Genomic DNA, 23,267 nt, shown 5'->3' on the forward strand with positions numbered 1-23,267 from the left:
CTCTTCAGACTGAGTGGCTGTAACCTCTCAGTGAGAAGCTGTGAAGTTCTGTCCTCAGTCCTCAGCTCCCAGTCCTCTAGTCTGAGAGAACTGGATCTGAGTAACAACGACCTGCAAGATTCAGGAGTGAAGCTGCTGTGTGATGGACTGAAGAGTCCACACTGTGACCTGGAGACTCTCAGGTCAGATTAAGTTAGTTTGTCTACAATGATTTAAATGTGTCTCTAAACTATCAGCTCCATGCAGAGTAAAAAGGATCTTTCTTAATCTATAAATTTGTTCATCAAGATTTCAGGTTTCATCAACATATTTTTCATCATAAAATCATCCATAACTAAAGAGCCAGAGGAACTAAAGTAGGAGAAAAAACTCAGGACTAACTCAGGACTGTCTTGTAGACGAGACAAACTTCTTACACAATAGTTTAAAAAATAGTGTCTGAAACACAATGTTCCTTCACAATAAAACATCACAAGTTCATCCTGTTGTTCCTCTTATTTAGGCTTTGTGATGTCATGTTTGATGTAATTAATGAATGAAAAGGAGAAAAGCAGAAGTAGGAAAGAGAATGAAGACTTTAATGTCTCTACAGTGACGATCTGATGAGAGTTTGATGGATGTTTATTTCTTATTTAGAAAGTAAATAACATATAAAGATGAATTTCTCATTTACACTCCCTTTGTGATCTACATCTTTCATTAAAACAAGTCAGATAGAGGATAGAGAAGTTTATCTTTGTATTTAACTCTTATAAACATTAAATATCTGCCTCATCATGATATTGATACTAAAGTATAGAGCTGCAACTAACGATTATTTTAATAATCGATTCATCTGTCGATTATTTGTTCGATTAATCGATGAATCGGATAAAAAAGTAAAACATTTAAAAACATTAATTTCCAACCCTTTATTGAAAAATAGAACTGACTGTGAACTTTCTAAATGTGTTTTGCACTAACAGATTGCTCCTTGAACATCCCTAAGTAAGCAAATAAAATGGACTAACAGAAAAAACATACACACATCGCATGATGTATACTTTACAGCCGCCAAAATAAATATATTAGACACAAAAAATATTTAGATTAGATTTTTCCAACATGTTTAAGTTGCTGAATCATCGCCGTGGTGCTCCCGTGTCAGGCCTTGTCGCTTTTGCATATCTTACAATCAGACATGTCAACCGTCCCGACTTTCAAAGCCCCTCCCGAAAATATCCCGGATCGACCTTCTTCCTGATTTCCACCCGGACAACAATATTGCTGCACCACCCGTCACTGAGCGCGCTGTTTCAGACCGAACAATAATAAATGTTACACCTTGAAGTCGAGCGCGGCGATTAGAACGGAAAAAGATGAGGCGCTGCAAAGAAAACCGCTAGCCCCCCGTTGCCCGCTAGGACCCGCACCCCCCATTTCAGTGTGAAATATCCCCATACCTGGGAGGATTTAGATCGCATTGGTTTCTCTTCCTCCGCATGTTTCAGAACAGTATTACGGGTCTCTCCGATGGTCTTTCCTCTACCTTAGCGCTGCTCTGCTGGGCGGAGCTTTTTTTCTTCTCTGTTCTGCTGCGCGAGCGCTCAACTTTTTTTTAATACTCAAACATAATAGTCGCGCGACACAACGAATCGATAATGAAATTTGTTGCCAACGCTTTTAATAATCGATTTTAATCGATCTAATCGATTCGTTGTTGCAGCCCTACTAAAGTGCTTCCTGTAATCAGTAGAGCACATTTAACTAATTTGTTCTTCTTGTTTAAAGAAGAACAAAATAAATCGTAAATACTTTCACTGAGCTGATTTTCATTGTTCTTACTGATTGTATTTTATCAGGATTTCATTTTAACACAAATGTTATTTTCTTCTTGTTAATCATTGTCTCTTCAGACTCAGTGGCTGTAACCTCTCAGTGAGAAGCTGGGAAGTTCTGTCCTCAGTCCTCAGCTCCCAGTCCTCTAGTCTGAGAGAACTGGATCTGAGTAACAACAAGCTGCAGGATTCCGGAGTGAAGCTGCTGTGTGATGGACTGAAGAGTCCACACTGTCACCTGGAGACTCTCAGGTCAGATTCAATTAATGTCTTTATTTACCTCAACGATTCATTCTTCTCCTTCATAAGATTCTTCTTGCTTGCATGATTTAAATCAAATATGTATCTTCCAAATATTTCCATAAACGTGTTGTAGAGCTTGTTTTCAATATTTAAATTGTTTCAGGTACCAGGATTGATACCAAGGACGCAGATCTATATTTTGATTGTCAATGAAAGCAAAACACTGGTGGGGGGTCACATAGTGTTAGAATTAGAAATATTGGAGATCAATCATAGTCATCAGCAATGTTATCAGTTGGTTGATGGACTTTAGTGGGTCTTTGGTTGTGACTGGAAACCAGTCAGTGACCATGTTGATGTGATCCATCAGTACTCAACAGTATCTCAGTCCTGCAGTGACCTTGCAGCCCTCACAGCTCCCTCAGGTCATGTGACATGTGTGTTGTTTTGTGTGTCTGCAGCCTGTCAGGCTGTCTGATCACAGAGGAAGGCTGTGCTTCTCTGGTCTCAGCTCTGAGGTCCAACCCCTCCCACCTGAGAGAGCTGGACCTGAGCTACAACCATCCAGGAGACTCAGGAGTGAAGATGCTGTCTGATGGAGTGATGGATCCTCACTGGAGACTGAAGACTCTCAGGTATGAAGAGGCTGCAGCCACAGACCATCAGTCTGGTGGAGGAGGAAGAGCTGGAGACCTTTTCTCTGTCTGGTCATGTGACCCTGAGACACCAAGCTGACCTCAAACTACCAGAGACTCAAACCGTTTGTGTCCCTCATGCAGGGCCGGCTCGATCCAATTGGCTGCCGTAGGCGAGACTAAGATTTGCCCCCCCCCCCCCCCCCCACCACGGCCACTTTGCACCACATCCATTCCATGTTATCATTCTGATATACATTATAGGTACACTATGTTGTATGTATTATACTATACATTTATATTTCATAAATGTACTACAAGCAATATAATGGTCTCAGAACATTTTAATTTTTAGTAACTTTGGAACTTTAACAACAAGTGAATTATGTATCTGGCTTTTGTGGCCCTTGTTTATACATTCTGTGCTGTCCCTGCCAATTACATACAAATACGATTTAACAGATAAATTAGAAAGCACAGACCTTCATCAAACTAGAATTTGAAATACTATCAAATGTAGGCATATGTGCTAAGAGTGCAAAAGTGAAATAAACAATAAATATAAACAATAAAATAAATATAATTATGAATAGTTAAAATAGGTAAAAATAGAAACTTCATCCTTCCGCTTAGTTCATGTCAAATACAGTCTGTTAATGTACAAATGTCAGCTGTCAGCTGGATGTGGAGGTTGACTCGTCATAGCGGCTGTTAGACACGTGACGTCCTGGGGACGTTATTGTCAGGATTATTTTCCTTGTTTTTAACTTTCTCCCAAACCGGTCCATGTCTGAATCGGACCTCGTCTGCGTCAGAAGAGCCAAACGTTTCACATCCGTTTGGAGCTGAAACGACACCTGACAGCAACAACGTGATTGGTTCAGAGACACAGGGTCTGATTGGTTGGTTGTTTAAACGTGGACACGCCCACATCAGCTGACAGCGTGATGCTGGGAGACGACTGAGGGACACATAGATCATCTTCCTTTCTGAAGATGGTCACATGTCACATGTTGTGTTCACAGCTTGTTGTCACTGAACCACAAGGACAAAGAAACCACTTGATGCAGGTTTAAACATTGATTCACTGACTGCTGAAGGACACTGAGGGACATGGAAGATGATGCTCAGTAGAATACTGATGATAGTAGATGATCAGAAGAAGAAGAGGTGGTCCATGTGGACATGAAGGACCAAGCTGTGTGTATGAGAGTGATGTCATGTCCATGTCTCCATGCTGCTCTGACCCCCCTCCTCCTTTCAGGGTGGAGCCTGCTGGAGTCCGATGGATGACACCAGGTCTGAGGAAGTGTAAGTGAGCTTTGAGTTGGATTCATCACACTGTGACATCACTCATTCACCTCTGTGATGTCATCATCAAAGTGTCACTAGATGAACACATGATTAATAACTGCAGCTGTATTGTGTCTTGTTCTCTCATCAGATTCCTGTGAACTCACAATCGACACAAACACAGTAAACAGAAAACTCAAACTGTTTCATAACAACAGGAAGGTGACATTTGTGAAGGAGGAGGATGAGTATGAGGAAGAGAAGAAGGAGGAGGTTCAGTCATATCCTGATCATCCAGACAGATTTGACCTCTATCCTCAGCTGCTGTGTAGAACTGGTCTGACTGGTCGCTGTTACTGGGAGGTCGAGTGGAGAGGAAGAGTTTATGTATCAGTGAGTTACAGAGGAATCAAGAGGAAAGGAGTCAGTTATGACTGTTGGTTTGGAGAGAATCATCAGTCCTGGAGTCTGATCTGCTCTTATGGAGGTTACTATGTCCTTCACAATAAGACACTAACACGCATCTCCCCTTCCTCTGGTAGAGTAGCAGTGTATGTGGACTGTCCTGCTGGCTCTCTGTCCTTCTACAGAGTCTCCTCTGACAGACTGATCCACCTCCACACCTTCAGCACCACATTCACTGGACCTCTTTATCCTGGGTTCAGGTTCAGTTCTGGTTCCTCAGTGTATCTGTGTCGTCTTCAGGACAGAGAGTCTCCTCCTGGTGGAGAACCTTCCTCTCAGCTCACCACATAGTTCAGTCTGTACATCTGATGGAGGTCCATGTGGGTGTAGGTGCAGGTGGAGCAGGTGAGGGGTACCTGAGCTGGTCTGGACTCTGGGGGTCCACAGCTTTAGTAAAAGCAAAGTGATTTTCAACGATTGTTTGTAATGACAAAAATAACTAAAATATGAACATGTAAATCTTTTTGAGCTAATTTTAACTTCAAATCTTTCTAAATGTGTTCAAATCAAATCTAATTTCACATAATCAGGTTTGTTCTGAACAAAAACCTTTTAAAAGCTTCATCAAACCTCTGAAGAAGGTTAAATGACAGATAACATCATGTACTTGTGTTTTTATTAACGTTATATAATAGTACAACGTTTAGTGCCTCCATGTATTACTTTGGCTTCACAGGAATAGAATTGTTTGTTTCTAATGTGAATAAAGGACTTTTATTGGAAACAACATGAGGTGCAGTGACTGGTCCTGGCCAGCAGAGGGACGTCACTGATGGGATTAAACCAGTAAACAGGATTCATATTCCCAACATGTATCACAGTGACAATATAATAAAGACCAAATGACACCAAAGGAGACGTTGATGTTTGTTTGTTTGTGATAAAAACATGTTGATGTCAGACTGAACACAAACAGGAACAAGTGCTTCCACACGACTCTCCCTCTTTTCTCTCTCTCACTTTAAAGTGAAGCATTGTGGGAAAGTGAATGTGTTTTTTCATTATTAGACATGTGACATGAGTCTGATGGAACGGGGCCTCAGAGGGATTCGATTCGGGAGTCAAAGTGCTTTTCATCGTCCCGTATGAAGATCAAACATCAGGTGGGTGCAGAGGTGAAGGTGATGATGGAGGTCAGGGAGCCGCCGGAGCTCCAGCAGGGCGACTGCATCCATCTGCTCCTCATCCACCGCGTGGAAGGACGGCGGCATCCAGGGGACGATGTGGAGGACACGTCTGTCCTCTGAGGCCCAGCGCATCCCAGCATGCAGTGCGGTATGAATGTAAGCACTAGAATCCACTCTATCTACGATAGAAATGTCACATGACCTCTAAAGGACGTGTCCTCACATTTACCTGCTGTCCCCAACAGAGACACCTGTGAGTGACTCAGGGATGTGAGTGGATCTCCCCTGGAGAGGAGGGACAATGTTCTGTTTACTCCGTTAATTCCTTCTGTGGTTTTCTTCTTCTTCTTTGTCTATAAAGTGAATCAAAGTGAGGGAGACGCACGTCTTTCAGACCCGTGTGAAATGTCTTCCTGTTGTGGAACGTTGTCTTTCTTTACTGGGATGTGGCTGTTCAATGTATGAGTTTTATTCAATGCCACACACTTCTAGGTCTGAAAGAACACAACTGTTCATCAATTTGTGACCGTTAGACTGGTCTTGACCCGTTGTGCTGAGAAGAAACTGGGTGCCCTTTCCTTTAAGGTTTAGTGCTTTTTGTAGCTCTTCACTTCAAAACGTTGCAGTGCTTCCAGGATCCATGAAGGCTTCTGTCTCTACATGCGTTCACTCTTTCTGGATTTCTTTGAAATGATAACTTGCATGTTAGTAGGATTATCCATTTCCTCCATGTATTCTATATTGTCCATAGTGTTTCTACAACCAATCAGGAAAAGAGCATAGGCACCTAATGCTTTACCATCTTCTGGTTTGATCTGAGGCCATTTCAATGCCTTGTCCATGTATGCATCGTCTATCTTCAGCTCATCTTTGTAATGCTTTTGTAGTAACTTTCTGGCCTCTGAGTTGCATCTTTCTGCTGACATGTATTCATATGCTCACAACAGCAAACCAGCTCTTGTGGTTCCCCACTAGTGATGCGAGGTTCGGATCTTTTTACTGACTCCGTTCTTTGATTCTCGTTCAGTAAAAAGGCCGAATCTTTTTTCGGGTCATTCGTTCATTTCAACGGGGGGGGGTAGGGTCAATTCCACAGCCAAATAGCCAATTTGCTAGCCTAAATCCGTCCAATGCAAGCACTTTTATTCTCATGTAGGGCATTTCATAAGCTGTTTGTACTTAGGAAGTTCATGGCGGAGGTTTATCCGGGTTGGTCCGCTCCAAACGCCGAATCAGGTCGGCGAGTGTCCGCTGTGCCTCCTGCACGTAGCCCGGCGGCGGCATGTAAACAAACACCGACCAGGATAAAAGAAGCGAAACCACGGGGGAGTAAACGGTTTGCAGTTAATGATAAAACAAATCCTAGTGATAGGTCGTTGCGCATGTTTGAGTAGCTGGAGTCCGGGACTCCGCGCTCCAGCTGGCGGGCTGCTCAGCTGCTCAGAGCGGACCGCGACACGGAGCTCGCTTCTACTCAAACATGTGCAACGACCTATCACTAGGATTTGTTTTATCATTAACTGCAAACCGTTTACTCCCCTGTGGTTTCGCTTCTTTCATCCTGGTTGGTGTTTGTTTACATGCCGCCGCCGGGCTACGTGCAGGAGGCACAGCGGACACTCGCCGACCCGAAACAAAACCAGTCAGTATGACTTGTGAATGAATGTCTTTCTAAAACAGTGGTCATGTGAAAGGGAATGAAGTAACTGTTTCTACTAAACCAATGCAGGTCACGTGAAAAATGATCCGTAGACTCACCCCCGGAAACCCAGTCGGAAAATGAACGAACCATTTCTGTTTCCTTGACTGAAAAGTCACGAATGCGCGGCCACGAGGAAATGAACGAATAGCTCTTTGAGCGGACTCGTCACTTCCGAGTGATTGTATAGATTCGTTCAAAACGAACGAATCGTTCACGGAGGACACATCTCTATTCCCTACGAGTATACTGCTCCAAGGAGTTAAAGCTTGTCTGTTTTTCTTTCCACTGCATTATCAAAAGTCCTAATGAAAGATTTGTAAGTAAGAGGGTCACCTTTAAACACTGGAATGTCCCTGATAGGGAGGTAAGACGTAGTCTGCTGCTTAACAGCATCGCAGTGATCTACTTTTTAGCTTGTAGAATAGATGTCCGCTTGTAGGACAGATGGCGTGACCGGATCCGTCCTTATAAGGCAGACAATGTGAATGGTGGAAGAGAGAGCACAGGAAAAATGAAGATTAAATATTATCTGAGATAACACACCTGCGACCGAAGGGAGAGCCAGTTTGAACCCATTTTCAGGGCAAGGCCGAAGGCTGCAGGAGAGAGTACCAGACACTCATTGTTCGGGGAAGGCGTTTGTTACAGAAGGATGAACTGGGTTGAACCAACGTTCAAGGGCACCAGAGGGATAAAAACAGGTCAGTGTCAGAAGGCAGGCGGACTTTGGAAGGGATTTGCTTGCGATGCATTTCGATGTATTTCATTGTCTCCAGATATATCTGCGGAGAATTGCTCATGTACAACTTTTTCTCTTCTAAATAAATGTTAAACTTTTTAACTAATTTCCTGCAGTGGATTCTTCTATCAACCAACTCGGGTGGATAAGGAATATCCTAACAATTTTGGGGGCTCGTCCGGGATAGGAGTTTTCCTGCAGGGGGAATTCGGTCCAAGAGCTTTCACCTGCTGAACACTGCGTACTCCCAGGCCGGCCTCAAAACAAGGTAAGCAGAAACCTGTTACTAATTCTGCATATTGATTAATCTAAAATAAGGAGTACGCTGTGGATTGGTGGTGAAGGAACCAAATTGATACATGAGCAATTCGCTAAAGTTAATATTAAGGAAACCGGTAAAAGTGCACAACAATAGTACCGGCGAGTACTATTGGGTTTAGTAGGTACCGGCGAGTACCAAGGGATCTTCTATCCGACACAAATTAAAGGATCAGGGATCCTATTGGGTTTAGTAGGTACCGGCGAGTACTATTGGGTTTAGTAGGTACCGGCGAGTACCAAGGGATCTTCTATCCGACACAAATTAGAGGATCAGGGATCCTATTGGGTTTAGTAGGTACCGGCGAGTACTATTGGGTTTAGTAGGTACCGGCGAGTACCAAGGGATCTTCTATCCGACACAAATTAAAGGATCAGGGATCCTATTGGGTTTGGTGGGTACCGGCGAGTACCAAGGGATCAATGATCTGACACAAATAAAAGGATTTGGAATCCTAGTCTTTGGTTTGGCAACCCCATCAGACCCTGACGAGGGCTGAAGTCGCTAGGTGAGTGTCCTGGGGATTTGAGGACCCCCGAAAACTGGTCTTTGGTTTGGCAACCCCATCAGACCCTGACGAGGGCTGAAGTAGCTAGGTTGGAGTCCTGGGGATTTGAGGACCCCCGAATCCCAGGGTTGGAGTCCCTAGGAGTAAAAGCTCCTTAAATCCTGGGCTGCAGTCTCTGAGCAGCTCGTGTGTGTGTGTGTGTGTGTGGGTGCAAGCAAGCAGGAGAGTGAAAGAAAAAAAAAAAAAAAAAGAGGGGAAACTGAGAACATAGACGGTCCGAGAGGTTAATATAAACTTTCGGTGTAATACATTGATGACCGAGAGGTTAACATAAACTTTCGGTGTAATACATTGATGACCGAGAGGTTAACATAAACTTTCGTTGTAATACATTGATTCTCGGAAGGTTAAGATAAACTTCCGTTATAATGCATTGATTTCGAAGGGTTAAAATAAACCTTCGTTACAATAAAAGAATTCTGGAAGTATAACATAAGTTCTCAGAACAAACGGGGAAGCTTGCTGGAGCTGCGGAGAACATTTACTGTGTCACACTGAGGTGACCAGCTGTCCGAGCGGGTTAAAGCGATATAACTGGGAACTGTTGTTGGAATGGAAGATGAATATGATCAGGAAACTGTTGACGGCGGCTGGGGGCCAGCACCGGGGTATCGATGGAAAATAATAAACGACCAGCTGAGGCTGTTGTTGGTGGCGGTGGGTGGAGAAACCACCGGGAAAAAGAAGCATGAGGCTGTGGAGCGCACGGAACGCGCGGTGAGAAAGTTGTTAAAAAAAGAAAGGCGTTAGTTTGGCAGACAGGCTGTCACTGGCGCAGATTTTGTGGGAGAAGGAGAGAGATTGTAGAGAAGAAAAGAAGGAGCTTGAGTCGAAACGCGAGAAGGCGAGTGTGTTGAAAAAAGGAAAACTTCGTAAAGAGATGGAGGATGTAGAGGACATGAGGTCCGCATTGTTTTCGTACTGGATAAAAAGTAAAGCCGTGGGGAGATATAACCAGGAACGGTGTAATGAGGAAAGACCACCGGCATGCGATGTTGAAATAAACGGTGTGAATTCGGCTTCTGCACCTGCTGGGTTGTATCCTGTATTAAATATAACGGGGGGAGAGTTGGAAGTTGAAGAAAGTGTACCACTGCGGGGTTGTCGGGGCAACGAGGTAACGGGGGAAAGCCGGCCTTTCGAAGCGCGTCAAAATCGGGAGGGGTTTAAAGAATGGACGGACTCACGCACTCCGGGGAGAAGGGACAGCTCAGAAGTGCAGCGGAGAAATAAGGCGGATAAGGGAAAGTATTTAGCCGGGGCGAATGAGCGGGTGAAAACACAATTGAGATACGGGGAATCACCAGACATGGGGGAGAGAGGAAAAAAAGGCTCTGCCTCGGCTCAGGAGGAGCAAAACGGGGAATGCGGGGATAACAGCGACCTAGAGATTCACGGGGAACCGGGAAAAATGTGTCCGTTATTCATGTCTTCTCGAGGTGTTAATAAATACAATTCGTGGTCGCTGGGAGACGTGTCTGCTCTAGTCGCGCAAATGCCTGCACCACCTGAAGGGGGAGATAAGTGGCTAAAACAACTCGATACGCTTACTAACGGACACACGCTGGCGCTCGGCGACTTTAGGGCTGTAGCAGCCAGATGCATGACCGCACATGATTTAGCGGACGTGGAAAACAGAGCGGGGGTGACCCGACAAGCCGATGACGACAGATTTTTGTATTTCGCGACGGAGATCGGGGACGCAATGCGCGAGAAATGGCCACTTCTAATGTCGACTAAAATACCAAAATTACCATGGGACGCGAAGAAAACCCCGCGCGCGTATTTGGACGAATGTAAAGAGACCTGGGTAAAAAGCACTAGCCATCATCCGGGAACGGAGGGCATACAGAGAGAATGGTTCAGACAGGCGGTGCTGGAGGGAGTACCAGAGGGGGTAAAAGCTAAAATGATCACTAATCCAGACTTGCCAGGAAGTGAATCTGCTGTGTGGGAAAGACATTTACTGCACCATTTACAGGACGCGACTGAGGAAGCGTCAGGGGAAGAGAAGCAGCTAAAAGAATTACAGGCTCAGCTTCTTAGGCTTCAGCTCACTAAGGTAAAACAGGAAGTGAGCGAAAAGAAGCAGAAAGGGAAAGACGAGCGACAGATGACAGTCCAGGCTGCCCCAGCTGAAGGTAACGCCCCAGATTTGTATCCACTCCCACCATGGGAGGAGACGTCGTATGGGACAGCCCAGGGGTGGGGCCCAAACCGAGGGGGCGGTTATCGGGGAGGTTACAGAAGTAATTACAGGGGTGGCGCTGGTCGGAGAGGATCATACGGTGGGGGAGGAGAAAGAGGCGGCTACCAAGGGAGAGACGCTTGTTTCAACTGTGGTATGGAGGGGCACTGGCGCATGGAGTGTCCTAGCAAAAAGAAGAGACAGGGGAGGGGCAGGGGTGTCCCGTCTCGGGGGGCTTGGGCCCCCAATCCACATGCTGCGCCACCTAGGGGACAATACCCTGCACTGGAGGACTGGGGCTATGAGGCGGATGCCTCTCAGTGACACACCCCGATGGGAGACTCCGACAGCAGGGGCAGGGCAGACCCCATGCTGTCACTCACGGTACTGCAACAACAACTTCCGTTTCTCGTTGACACTGGGGCCACATACTCCACCATACAAGCAGCGGGCTCGTCTGCTATGTCCAAAGACAGTGTCAGCGTTATGGGATTCTCCGGGGTGTCACAGAAACTGCCTATAACAGTCCCCCTACCGGTGAAAGTGGGAAATCAGACATTGACTCACTCTTTTGTTGTCTCACCTCAAGTTCCAGTGAATCTTATGGGAAGGGATCTTCTCATCAAAACAGGGGCTTCAATCTTGTGCGGCCCGGACGGACTGAGTGTCACATTGCTGGATGGAACTGTGTTGCATTGCAATGACAATGGACAGACTAATGGCCAGTGGGTGATGCAGCCACTGCAACAACAACAGTGCGCAGACATTTGCTGGGGCCTCCTAAAGCCTGAGTGTCCTGACATCCCAGGGGTGATGGCTCTTTACCAAAAGTGGAAGCCTTGGATAACTCTTCTTGATCCGTATGTTTCTCCTCCTGACCCGCCTCATGTAACATTGTTCTATGATAGACAAGGGGATGATTGCTACTGGGATGAATTTATGGGGCACTTAGAGAGCACTGAGTGGGAGGTGACGTCCCAAAACCTCTATGTGGGCCCAGAAGGGGTAGCCACAGCTGTTATCCTCTCTCCTGATCAATTGAAATGGTATTTAATGAGCCAAGAGGCGGTGCCACATGTATCGCTGGCTCTGCATCCCAAACATCAGGCTAAAGACTTGGGTCCAATGACTAAACGAGCAGTGCTGCTAGATGACTGGGTGTGCACTCAACTGCCTGATGTTTGTTTTTCTCCTTCCGCTAAGATGTACAGAATTTCAGGGAAAGCAACTAACACTGTCATTTTAACGCACGAACAGGTGTCCAGAGACCACTGAAGGGAGAAGACCGATCATCCCCACACAGCTATCCTTCTTGAGAAACTTCCAGACTACCTCTGGTCCGAAGGCCCGACTGACGTAGGTTTTTGTAACACATGTAAACCAGTAACGTTTGAAATTCAAAAGCGACCCCCCATTTGGCAGTCCCAATACCCTCACAAGCCAGCCGCGGCAGAGGGGATCAGGGACACTATAGAGGGACTCATTAAGTCAGGAGTACTGGAGCCCTCTCAGTCCGCCTGGAACACGCCCATTCTTCCGGTAGAAAAGGCAGCAACTGGTAAATATCGCATGGCACATGATCTCAGAAAGATAAACGACATGCTGGTAACGACAACGGTACCCGTCCCGAACCCATACACTGCGTTGACTAGTCTAACACCACAACAACAATGGTTCACGTGCATTGATTTGGCAAACGCGTTCTTTTGCATACCCCTACAGGAAGACTTGCGGGATGTATTCTCATTCACATATGGGAACAAGCAACTACGTTATACTCGGCTACCGCAAGGATTTGCTCTTTCACCTGGTATTTTCAATCAAGTGTTAAAACAAGCATTGACAGGTTGTCCGCTCCCAGAGGGCACGACGCTGATCCAATACGTCGACGATATCCTCCTCGCATCCACTTCAGCTGAATCCTGTGTGGAAGCAACAGACACCATCTTACGCTGGTTGGCCACGACCGGTTTCAAGGTCAGTAAGTCAAAGTTGCAGGTCGCCAGGCGGCAGGTTTCGTTTCTGGGGAGAGTGCTGTCAGGAAGCGGCTCAGGGCTCTCAGCCGCGCACAGGTCCAGTATTCTCCACCATTCGCGTCCACAGAATGTAAAGGAAATGCTTTCCTTCCTAGGACTCACGGGGTTCAGCAGACAATTCATTCCGCGTTATTCAAATCTCACTCAGATTCTACGTGCAAAGGTAAACGAGAAGGGGATGAGGAACCTCACTGCTGAACTCGATTGGGACCAAGAGGCGGAGGAGGCATTTATTACACTAAAAACAGAGCTGGCGCAGGCCGCAGACCTTGCAGTTCCAGATTACAGCGCGCCGTTTTACCTGGACGTTTCTGAAACAACAGGGGTAGTAAATGGGGTTTTGTTTCAGAAAAAGGGGGAGGGTAAAAGGAAGGTGCTTCTGTATATCAGTGCCATGATGGACAACATGGAAAAACGACACCATGAATGCACACAACACGCAGCAGGGGTTGCAAAGCTATTAATGAAAACAGCACACATAGTCATGGGCCACCCACTACACGTGCTAACAACACACAGCATAGTAGCTTATGTAAACTCACAAACTTTCACGATGACGTCACTAAGACAAAGAAGGCTGAGCAAGCTGTTAGAAGCTCCAAACCTCACCTTCACACATGAAGGCATCAACATGGCTGATCACATGAGAGAGGGGAAACCACACCAATGTGAGTACAAGGTGGAGCTGGAAGCAAAAGCACGAACCGACTTAAAAAGCACACCACTGACACACTTTGATTGGCAATTGTTCACTGATGGCAGCTGCTTCAGACATCCACAACATGGGTTGCAGTCCGGATACGCGGTAGTCAGAAGTAATGGGGCAGGAACAGAGGTTCTGGAAGCGGGAAGAATTCAGGGTCAACAGTCAGCACAGAGAGCGGAGGTACTCGCGCTGATAAGAGCGCTACAGCTGGCAGAAGGGAAGGCAGTAAACATCTATACTGACTCGGCTTATGCGGTAGGAGCAGCTCACGTGGAGCTGGGGCAGTGGTTAAGAGCAGGTTTTCTGACGGCTGGAGGAAAACCGATTAAACACGAACCAGAAATGAAAGACTTGGCGGCAGCCTTGGCTCTACCAAGCACAGTGGCCATTATAAAGTGTAAAGGACACGAGCAGTCCAACAGCACGGTGGCAAAGGGAAACCAGGCAGCAGATCAAGCTGCAAAACAGGCTGCAGGTTACCAAATGGGGCTCCAAATGGTAAGTGCAGAAGAAGAGGGACAGTTGGGGCCACAACTTAATGAGGAGCAAATTGCAGAAGCCCAAAAGGGGGCGTCTCCACAGGAGAAAACGGTGTGGAAACAAAGAGGGGCTACGGAGGCTGGAGGCCTCTGGAGGTCCCCGGACGGTCGTCCAGTGCTACCACCTGAAATCAGAAACAGGTGTTTGCAGGAGGCACACGGGATGGCACATGTGGGACACAAACAGATGAATAGGAATCTTTGTCACTGGTGGCATCCGTTTTTGGCAGACATGACACGTGAATATGTTAAGACCTGTAAAATATGCATCACGTTTAACCCAAAACCGACGGTGAAGCCGGAGATGGGGGTGTTTCCGTTGACATTGGTCCCGGGACGGGAAATAGTCATCGACTACACTGACATGATCACCCGATGCGAAGGTAAAAGGTATCTCCTGGTATGCGTGGACGCCTTGACCGGCTGGCCAGAGGCGTGGCCCACAAAAAAAGAGGACAGTAAATCTGTTATCAAATGTTTGATAAACCATTACATACCAAGACATGGGTTCCCTGAGAAAGTCAGGTCTGACAACGGCACACACTTCAAAAATCATGACCTCCAAGAAGTGGAGAGAATGTTGGGTTTGAAACATGCTTTTGGTACAGTATATCACCCCCAATCCCAAGGGAAAGTAGAACGCATGAACCAAAACTTAAAACAAAAATTGGCTAAAATCTGTGCACAGACAAATTTAACCTGGGTTCAGGCCCTCCCACTTGCATTAATGGCCATCAGAAGCTCAGTCAATCGGGGTACAGGTTTCACCCCATACGAGCTGACCACTGGAAGACAGTTTCCCGGACCAAGCGCAGGCTTGAAGCTCCAGCCTGACCCGGAGACACCAACAGGTGAGTATGCAAGTCAATATAACGAACTACGAGCTCTCGTTTCAGATTTTGCGGTCCAGGTGCAAGACAGAACCGGAGGGCAGAACACCCCTGATCCCCACACAACAGCCTGGGTCCTCCTGAGGGTCATTAAGAGGAAGTGGTCGGAGCCACGGTGGACAGGACCATACCAGGTGGAGGAGAGAACCTCACACGCTGTGAGGCTGAGAGGGAAAGGGGACACCTGGTACCACTGGAGCCAGTGCGCCCCCGCGGACGAACCGGGTCGCACTCTTCAGGACATCCTGACAACGCAGCAGAAAGAGACGGAACTGGGCACTGGATAGTGCCCGGACGTGCTCTCGGCGGGCAGTGACCGACAGACACCCAGTGCATGGTGTTCTGTGTTGACTGTCTACAACGAAAGAAGAAGACCAGCGACGAAGAAATGCACAATGCTATCCTCTCCTCTCCTCTGTTCTATCTTTCTCAATTCTCCGCAGTTAGTTTAGTTGAAATAGAGAATGTTGAGTACGCTTAATATTTCCATAATTGCTATGGGGGGGGTAACGGTTGTTATTGCATTAGCTCTTATATACTTAGCTGTCACAGGTTCCACCTTGTTTGTTTGAGTGTTATTACAGTGTTGATACTATATAGCTTGGGTTGTTTTTGGGTATATCTTTCTGTGAGTTGTTTGTGTAATCTAGTGGAAAGGAAGCGAGCCACAGTAAGCGACAGAACCAACACTTGGGGGTCCCTTCTCAAAGTCAGACACGAAAAGACAGGGCGTGGTGTAAGGTAAGAGGTTTAAAGGTCCTGGGGGAGGCCCTCCTCCATCAGTATCACAACAGACCGGCATGATGGGCAACGGCTCCAGGAGTGGAGGACTCCACGCGTTGGGGGGCTGGAAATGTATGGGCTTCATGGTACTAATCTCGATTGCCATAGTGTGGGGTATACTAGAGGACTTAGAGGAGGAGGTCGACCCGGCAGACTTACTTCATTAGTTAGGGTGATCTCTGTAAGAGATCAAAAGGGGGAAATTGTGGGATGTGGGGTTCTCTGTGTGTGTCTTCTTGTATTTACTTTTTAGCTTGTAGAATAGATGTCCGCTTGTAGGACAGATGGCGTGACCGGATCCGTCCTTATAAGGCAGACAATGTGAATGGTGGAAGAGAGAGCACAGGAAAAATGAAGATAAAATATTATCTGAGATAACACACCTGCGACCGAAGGGAGAGCCAGTTTGAACCCATTTTCAGGGCAAGGCCGAAGGCTGCAGGAGAGAGTACCAGACACTCATTGTTCGGGGAAGGCGTTTGTTACAGAAGGATGAACTGGGTTGAACCAACGTTCAAGGGCACCAGAGGGATAAAAACAGGTCAGTGTCAGAAGGCAGGCGGACTTTGGAAGGGATTTGCTTGCGATGCATTTCGATGTATTTCATTGTCTCCAGATATATCTGCGGAGAATTGCTCATGTACAACTTTTTCTCTTCTAAATAAATGTTAAACTTTTTAACTAATTTCCTGCAGTGGATTCTTCTATCAACCAACTCGGGTGGATAAGGAATATCCTAACAGCTGCGTTTACTTTTACTACCACATCTTTCCCAACTCGAGACGCTGTCCTCAGCATTTACATCACATTGTTCAGAGTCATTTGCCAAATTATTTCCAGTGGCACTGTTTTGCTTTCTCACTTTTTTCCACATTGCAGAACTCCAGTTTTCAGTATTTTCCACAAAGTCCCTTATATGTTGCTGATATTGGTTCAAACCAATTATGTTGATCTGCTTCATCCAATGAAGCTACCGCATCAGCATCAACATCCTCAAACTCTTTGAACGCTTTGCAAAACTTTTGACTGAGCATCTCTTTCACTTCCTTTACATCTGTGCCGTCAATTTTAAGGTTTTCCATCATGGCTGTAAGTTCTAGCTCCAATAAGCCGGCTGGTTCTGTCTTCTGAAGCTCTGTCAGTGGGCTTTGGCGCCTTCTTTTGGTGAGAATCGTTCATGGCAAATGGCGCCGTCCTTCTTACGTCAGTTAGTGCACACAATCGTCTGCGTTTGCTTCAAAACAGTCTGTTTTCTTTTTAAAAGCTGATGTCCAACAACGTCTTTCAGTGTGCACCAATATTCCAGAGGTGGCTGTTCTTCTTATATTCACCACCTCCACATCATACGAGCCGCGTTAGCTAACGTTAGCTAACGTAGGTCACGAAGCACTAAGCTAGCACCTCGTGCAGTTTAGCTTTCTGTCTGTTGAGTTAGTGGCGAAATCCTCATCAATATCTTCCACAGTAACTTACGTCATCCTTTATGAAGGCTCTGACTTGGTCTTCATCCATGTAAACAGGTTTATTTATTCTTCATTCCATCGTGAGCTGAGGTTTTGACTCAAATTAGTGGTAATAACGATGAACGTGGACGGAGGTAAGATTGACGCTACTCAGTCCCTTCTATCAGGAACATTCACACACAGGAAACTTCACATGAAAGTTGTGTTTCTGTCTTTAAGGGAGAGAAACCCGGATGGATGTCAACGCTGTGAGTTTAAAGGAGGAGTGGGAAGTTGTCTCGGCCCTCTCGTCCTTGGAGGAGACAAGGTGGACGAAAAGCAGGACCACCAGAGCTCCTGGTTTGTGTGTCCCTATTGTGACATTCTGCTTTCTTCATATTATTGTCCATTTTGTATTTATTTTAATTAATGTGTCTGTGAGGGAAATGGCCTCATATTTACATGTAAATATGTGCTTGGCCACCAGGTGGCAGCACTCTGCAGGTGATTCTCTTCTTTGAAAAACCAGGGGTCCATTAGTCACACTTTCACCCAAAGTTCATATTCTCATATACTTTAAATACTCTGAATAAAAAGATTCTCACTCCTCTCTTTTCCTCATTGTTATTGCCTCTAATTCTAACCCATAGAATATATTTAATTATGTTTTTGATCTTATTCCTGCACTCTGTGGTTTGTTATTTTACCGTCTGCCGCCATGCACCAATCGCCAAGTCAAATTCCATGTATGTCTGACATTTGATGGCAATAAACGTTTCCTGATTCCAAAACAAACATCTTTATTTAGGGATATTTGGTGTAAATAGGAATGCAAAAACCATTGTTGGAGCCATTCTGAATACTACAATGGGGTGGCGCTGTTTCTACCACAAGCCTATTTAACACCAGGGCTAATTAGTGCAGGTGTGGCGCACAGTGAGGCAGATGACTTTTGACCGTGAGGCATGGCGGATTTTTGTTTTGTTATATAATTAAATGGATTGACATATCTGACGTTAAGTTAAGAAGTTTGAAAGTAAGTTATTTTTAGTTTAAGACACACAGCACGCCGGAAAACACAACAACAAAACAACTTAAATGTGCGCCAACAACCAGCGTGTTTATTTATTCGTTGTTAAATTCGTCTGTTGCTTTGAGTGAAGGTGAAGGACCTTCAGGCCACTCTGACTCTGACTTTCCCTCGTTCCTCCACAGAAACACAGCAAATATCCTCTTTAAGTGATCCCACTGTCAGGACTCGGGTGCAAGGGCAAGGAGGGAGGACTCAGATGCGGAGTATTGGAAAATAAAAGGACTTTAATAATCAAAAAACTCAAACTCAAAATCACTCCAACCAAAAAAAGGGGAGGAAGGAGGCAAAAAAAAAACAGACAAAAAAAACAGGACTTGAAAACATAGACTTGACTTACTCGACAGGACACAAGAACGTTGACATGTAATGACGCCACACCAGACAAGGGACTCACAGGGCTTAAATACACAAGGGAGGTGCAGGTGATTGAACACAGGTGGAAACGATCAGGCACGGCAGACAATCACAGGACAAGGCAGGAAGTGAAGTTACCCAGGATCACAAGAGACATAAAAACTACAAAATAAGACAAGAAGCAGACCCAAACCCTGACACCCACGTTGTCTTTGTTTCTTCTGCCAGCTGTTTATTGTCATTCCAAACGGCTCATCAAAGACACATCTGGGTATTTGGGGCTTCTTTAGTTTACATGATCCTGATGGAGGGAACCAGCCTGCTGAGTTCTCACGTGATCTGGTCTCCACTAAAGGCTCAGACCTGCAGAGCTGCTGCTGTTACACAATCTCACCAAAACACTTCCTCTTCACTTCAGAGGAAACAAGATGCAAAGAGGAACAAAGCACTCCTCAGAGCTGTGACACGGCGTCTCTAGCAGCACGATGAGGAAGTGACGCTGGTCCAAGCAGAGGAAGCAGAAGCTGCGTCTGTGAGGGAGAAGCACTCGGTCAGAAGCCTTGAGGAGCAGAGACACCATGGTGGACCTCAGAGGGACTCAAAGGACTTTCTGTGTGATGCTGCTGCTGCTTCAGGCTACAGGTAAGAACAGGAAACACACAGCAACTGTTGCACCAACGTGAGGAGAGTCCAACCGTCCACTGTCATGTCTCATGCTGTTATTAATGTCTTCATCACGTGGCACTGGAGTCTGAAGAGCTGCATTCTTACCTCACTTCTTTCATATGTGTCAGTAGTAAGTGGACGAACCCCCCCTGACCCCCACTTCCTCGTCAGAGCCGGAGATGACGTCACTTTACCTTCTAACCATGTGAATCAGGAAAGATGTGATGGTTCTACTTGGCTTTACAGTCGTACTGGACCAGCTGAGGCGCTGGTTGAACATGGGAAGATTAAGAATGATTCTGTGATTCTAGAAGCTAAAACCAACAGAATGAGTTTGACAGCAAACTGTTCTCTGGTTATAAGAAAGGTCTCAGGTGAAGATGCTGGTCGTTACACCAACAGAGACTTTGATGAAGCAGGAAGACAACAAGGTGCAGATGGTGTGTCTGATCTGAATGTTATTACAAGTGAGTATTTACATGAAATCATTTCAGCTCAAACTGTCCTCACACTGAAACATTATCATTTAAATGATGAAGAAGTTAATTTAACTCTTGTTGTTTTTCTCACATCATGAACATCTTCACCAGTGGAGGAAAATGACTACGAGGGTCTGGTTGTGTTGTCCTGCTTTGTGTTGAGATTCTCTGAGTGTAGACACAAGTGGCTTCATGACGGTGATACGACTGATGTGATGACATCACACGTTGCTTGTGAAGCCACTGTGAGGTTTCCAGCTCCTCTTCATCAGAAGTCAAACTATTATGAGTCACTGAAATGTGAAGTGAGAGACGATCAAAGTGGAAAAAGTGTGCATTTTGAAGCCTGCAGTCAGTTCTCATGTGAACAAACAGGTACGTTTGTTTTAAGATGACATCATTTTATTCCTCATTCAGTCTCCTCAGGTAGTAAACGCTGATTTATTTCATCTCCTTTTCTTGTGTCTGTGTTTCATTTTCAACTAAAACCAAAGGAGGCCCATCGGGGGGGGGGAGCGTTACACCACCTGACAAGAGAGGCTCTACAACAGGTAGTGACGTCCTGTCTCTCCTTATGAAGGTTATATTCAATTCAATTCATTTTATTTTGTATAGCCCAAAATCGCAAATTACAAATTTGCCTCAGAGGGCTTTACAGTCTGTACACATGCAACATCCTCTGTCCCGAAACCCTCACATCGGCACAGGAAAAACTCCCCAAAATATGAAAAAAAACCCTTCAATGGGGAAAAAAGGGAAGAAACCTTAGGGAGAACGTCAGAGGAGGGATCCCTCTCCCGGGATGGACAGACTGCAATGGATGTCATGTGTACAGAATCAACAATGTAAAAGATGTACAATACATTCAATTTCTCTAACTGAAATGATACAAGTAATTGCAAGTAGCAGAAGAGGTGTACGGCAGGACCACTGCAGGGACAACCTCCATCAGAACGAACCACCATCCACAGAGGCTTCTGTGGGGAGGGAGAGCAGAAAGATGTTGGTTTTTGATGACAGTAATATGAATCATATTTAAAGTAATGATGATGGCAGCAGCAGGTGTCAGCAGAGCCATGAGCCAGGAGTTAGAACCGGGGTCCGCACGAAACTATGATCCACGGAGACCTGCTAGGCGAGAAAGCACAAAAAACTCCCGGAAAGAAGCTTAATTAGTGATGTACATTAATAAAGCATGGATGATTGTGGGAGGAGAGAGTGAGAGTGAGAGAGGGGCTCGGTGTGTCCTAAGAAGTCCCCCGGCAGTCTAAGCCTAGAGCAGCTTAACTAAGGGCTGGTCCAGGCTAACCTGAGCCAGCCCTAACTATAAGCAATATCAAAGAGGAACGTTTTAAGCTTTATCTTAAATGAACTGACCGAGTCTGCCCCCCGGACTGAAAGTGGAAGCTGGTTCCACAAAAGAGGAGCTTGATAACTGAAGGCTCTGGCCCCCATCCTACTTTTTAAAACTCTAGGAACCACAAGTAGCCCAGCATCTACGGAGCCAGATGCCTTGTAGGACAATACGGTGTAACAAGCTCTTTAAGATAAGACGGTGCCTCACCAGCAAGTGCCTTGTAGGTGAGGAGAAGTACCTTAAATTCTATTCTTGATTTAACAGGAAGCCAGTGCAGAGAAGTTAATACAGGAGTTATATGATCCCATTTCTTAGTTCTTGTTAATACACGTGGTGCAGCATTCTGAATCAGTTGGAGAGGTTTAAGCGATTTACAAGAGCAGCCTGATAACAAAGAATTACAGTAATCCAGTCTAGAAGTAACAAATGCATGAACTAGTTTTTCTGCATCACTTTGAGACAGGAAGTTCCTGATTTTTGATATATTCCGTAGATGAAAAAAGGCAGTCCTTGAAGTCTTCTTTATATGAGAGTTGAAGGACATATCCTGGTCGAAGAGAACTCCAAGATTTCTGACGGTGCTGTTGGATACCAGAGCAATTCCATCCATAGAGACTGTATCACGTGACAGCTGACTTCGAAGGCGCTCTGGGCCTATCATGATAACTTCCGTTTTTTCCGAGTTTAACATCAGGAAGTTGCAGGTCATCCAGGTTTTGATGTCTCCAAGACAGTCCTGAAGTCTAACAAGTTGGTTGGTGTCTTCTGGCTTGATCGATAGATACAGTTGAGTATCGTCTGCATAACAATGGAAGTTTATGCGGTGTTTTCTGATAACGTCGCCCAAAGGAAGCATGTACAGGGTAAATAGAATCGGTCCAAGCACAGAACCTTGTGGGACTCCGTGACCAACATTCGTGGTCCTCGATGATTCACCGTTCACAAACACAAACTGGGATCGATCCGATAAATAAGATTTAAACCAGCTGAGTGCAGTTCCTTTGATGCCAATCAAGTGTTCCAGTCTCTGCAGCAGGATACGGTGATCGATGGTGTCAAATGCAGCACTGAGGTCCAGCAATACAAGAAAAGATACAAGTCCTTGGTCCGATGCAAGTAGAAGATCATTTGTAATTTTCACCAGTGCCGTTTCTGTGCTGTGATGCATTCGAAATCCTGACTGGAAATCCTCGAACAAAGCATTGTTTTGTAGAAAGTCACATAATTGATTCGCGACAGATTTCTCCAGGATCTTAGCGAGGAAGGGAAGATTAGAGATGGGTCTGTAGTTAGCCAACACCTCTGGAGCTAGGGTAGGTTTCTTCAGAAGAGGTTTAATTACAGCTACCTTGAAGGACTGTGGTACATGTCCTGTCAACAAAGACAGATTCATAATATCCAGTAGGGATGTGCTAATTAACGGAAAAACTTCCTTAAGCAGCTTAGTTGGAATCGGATCCAGGAGACAAGTGGAAGAGTTGGATTTCAAAATTGTAGAAGTCAGTTGATCAAGGTTGATGGAAGAGAAACCATCCAAGTAGGTATCAGGGCCCACGGCTGCGTCCAAGGATCCTACATCCGCGGACGGGTTGGCTCCGGTTGGGGGTAGTAGACCATCAATTTTCTCTTTGATAGTCAGAATCTTATTATTGAAGAAGTTCATAAAGTCGTTACTACTGAGGTCCACAGGAATACACGGCTCGACAGCGCTGTGACTCTCTGTCAGTCTGGCTACAGTGCTGAAGAGAAACCTGGAGTTGTTTTTATTTTTCTCGATTAATGATGAGTAATAAGATGCTCTTGCGTTACGGAGAGCCTTCTTATAT

The 23,267-nt window shown here is 45.6% G+C and overlaps 1 protein-coding gene across 3 annotated transcripts in view; it reads left to right on the forward strand.

The window, feature by feature from the left end:
* The window catches only part of LOC134107809 (NACHT, LRR and PYD domains-containing protein 3-like), a 54,802-nt gene extending 49,470 nt beyond the window's left edge, over positions 1-5,332 (forward strand). For 2 of the 3 annotated variants that reach the window (XM_062559400.1, XM_062559401.1), the window contains exons 6-10: positions 9-182; positions 1,896-2,069; positions 2,522-2,695; positions 3,960-4,006; positions 4,140-5,331. In XM_062559400.1, coding sequence (XP_062415384.1) covers positions 9-182; positions 1,896-2,069; positions 2,522-2,695; positions 3,960-4,006; positions 4,140-4,744 — 1,174 coding nt within the window. In that variant the 3' untranslated portion in view covers positions 4,745-5,331. Of the gene's footprint in view, positions 1-8; positions 183-1,895; positions 2,070-2,521; positions 2,696-3,959; positions 4,007-4,139 lie in introns of all 3 variants that reach the window. The other variant, XM_062559399.1, reaches the window with a different exon arrangement.
* The last annotated feature ends 17,935 nt before the right edge of the window (positions 5,333-23,267 follow it).

The sequence above is a fragment of the Pungitius pungitius genome, chromosome 20, assembly GCF_949316345.1.
Source record: "Pungitius pungitius chromosome 20, fPunPun2.1, whole genome shotgun sequence".
NCBI classification, from domain to species: Eukaryota; Metazoa; Chordata; class Actinopteri; order Perciformes; family Gasterosteidae; genus Pungitius; species Pungitius pungitius.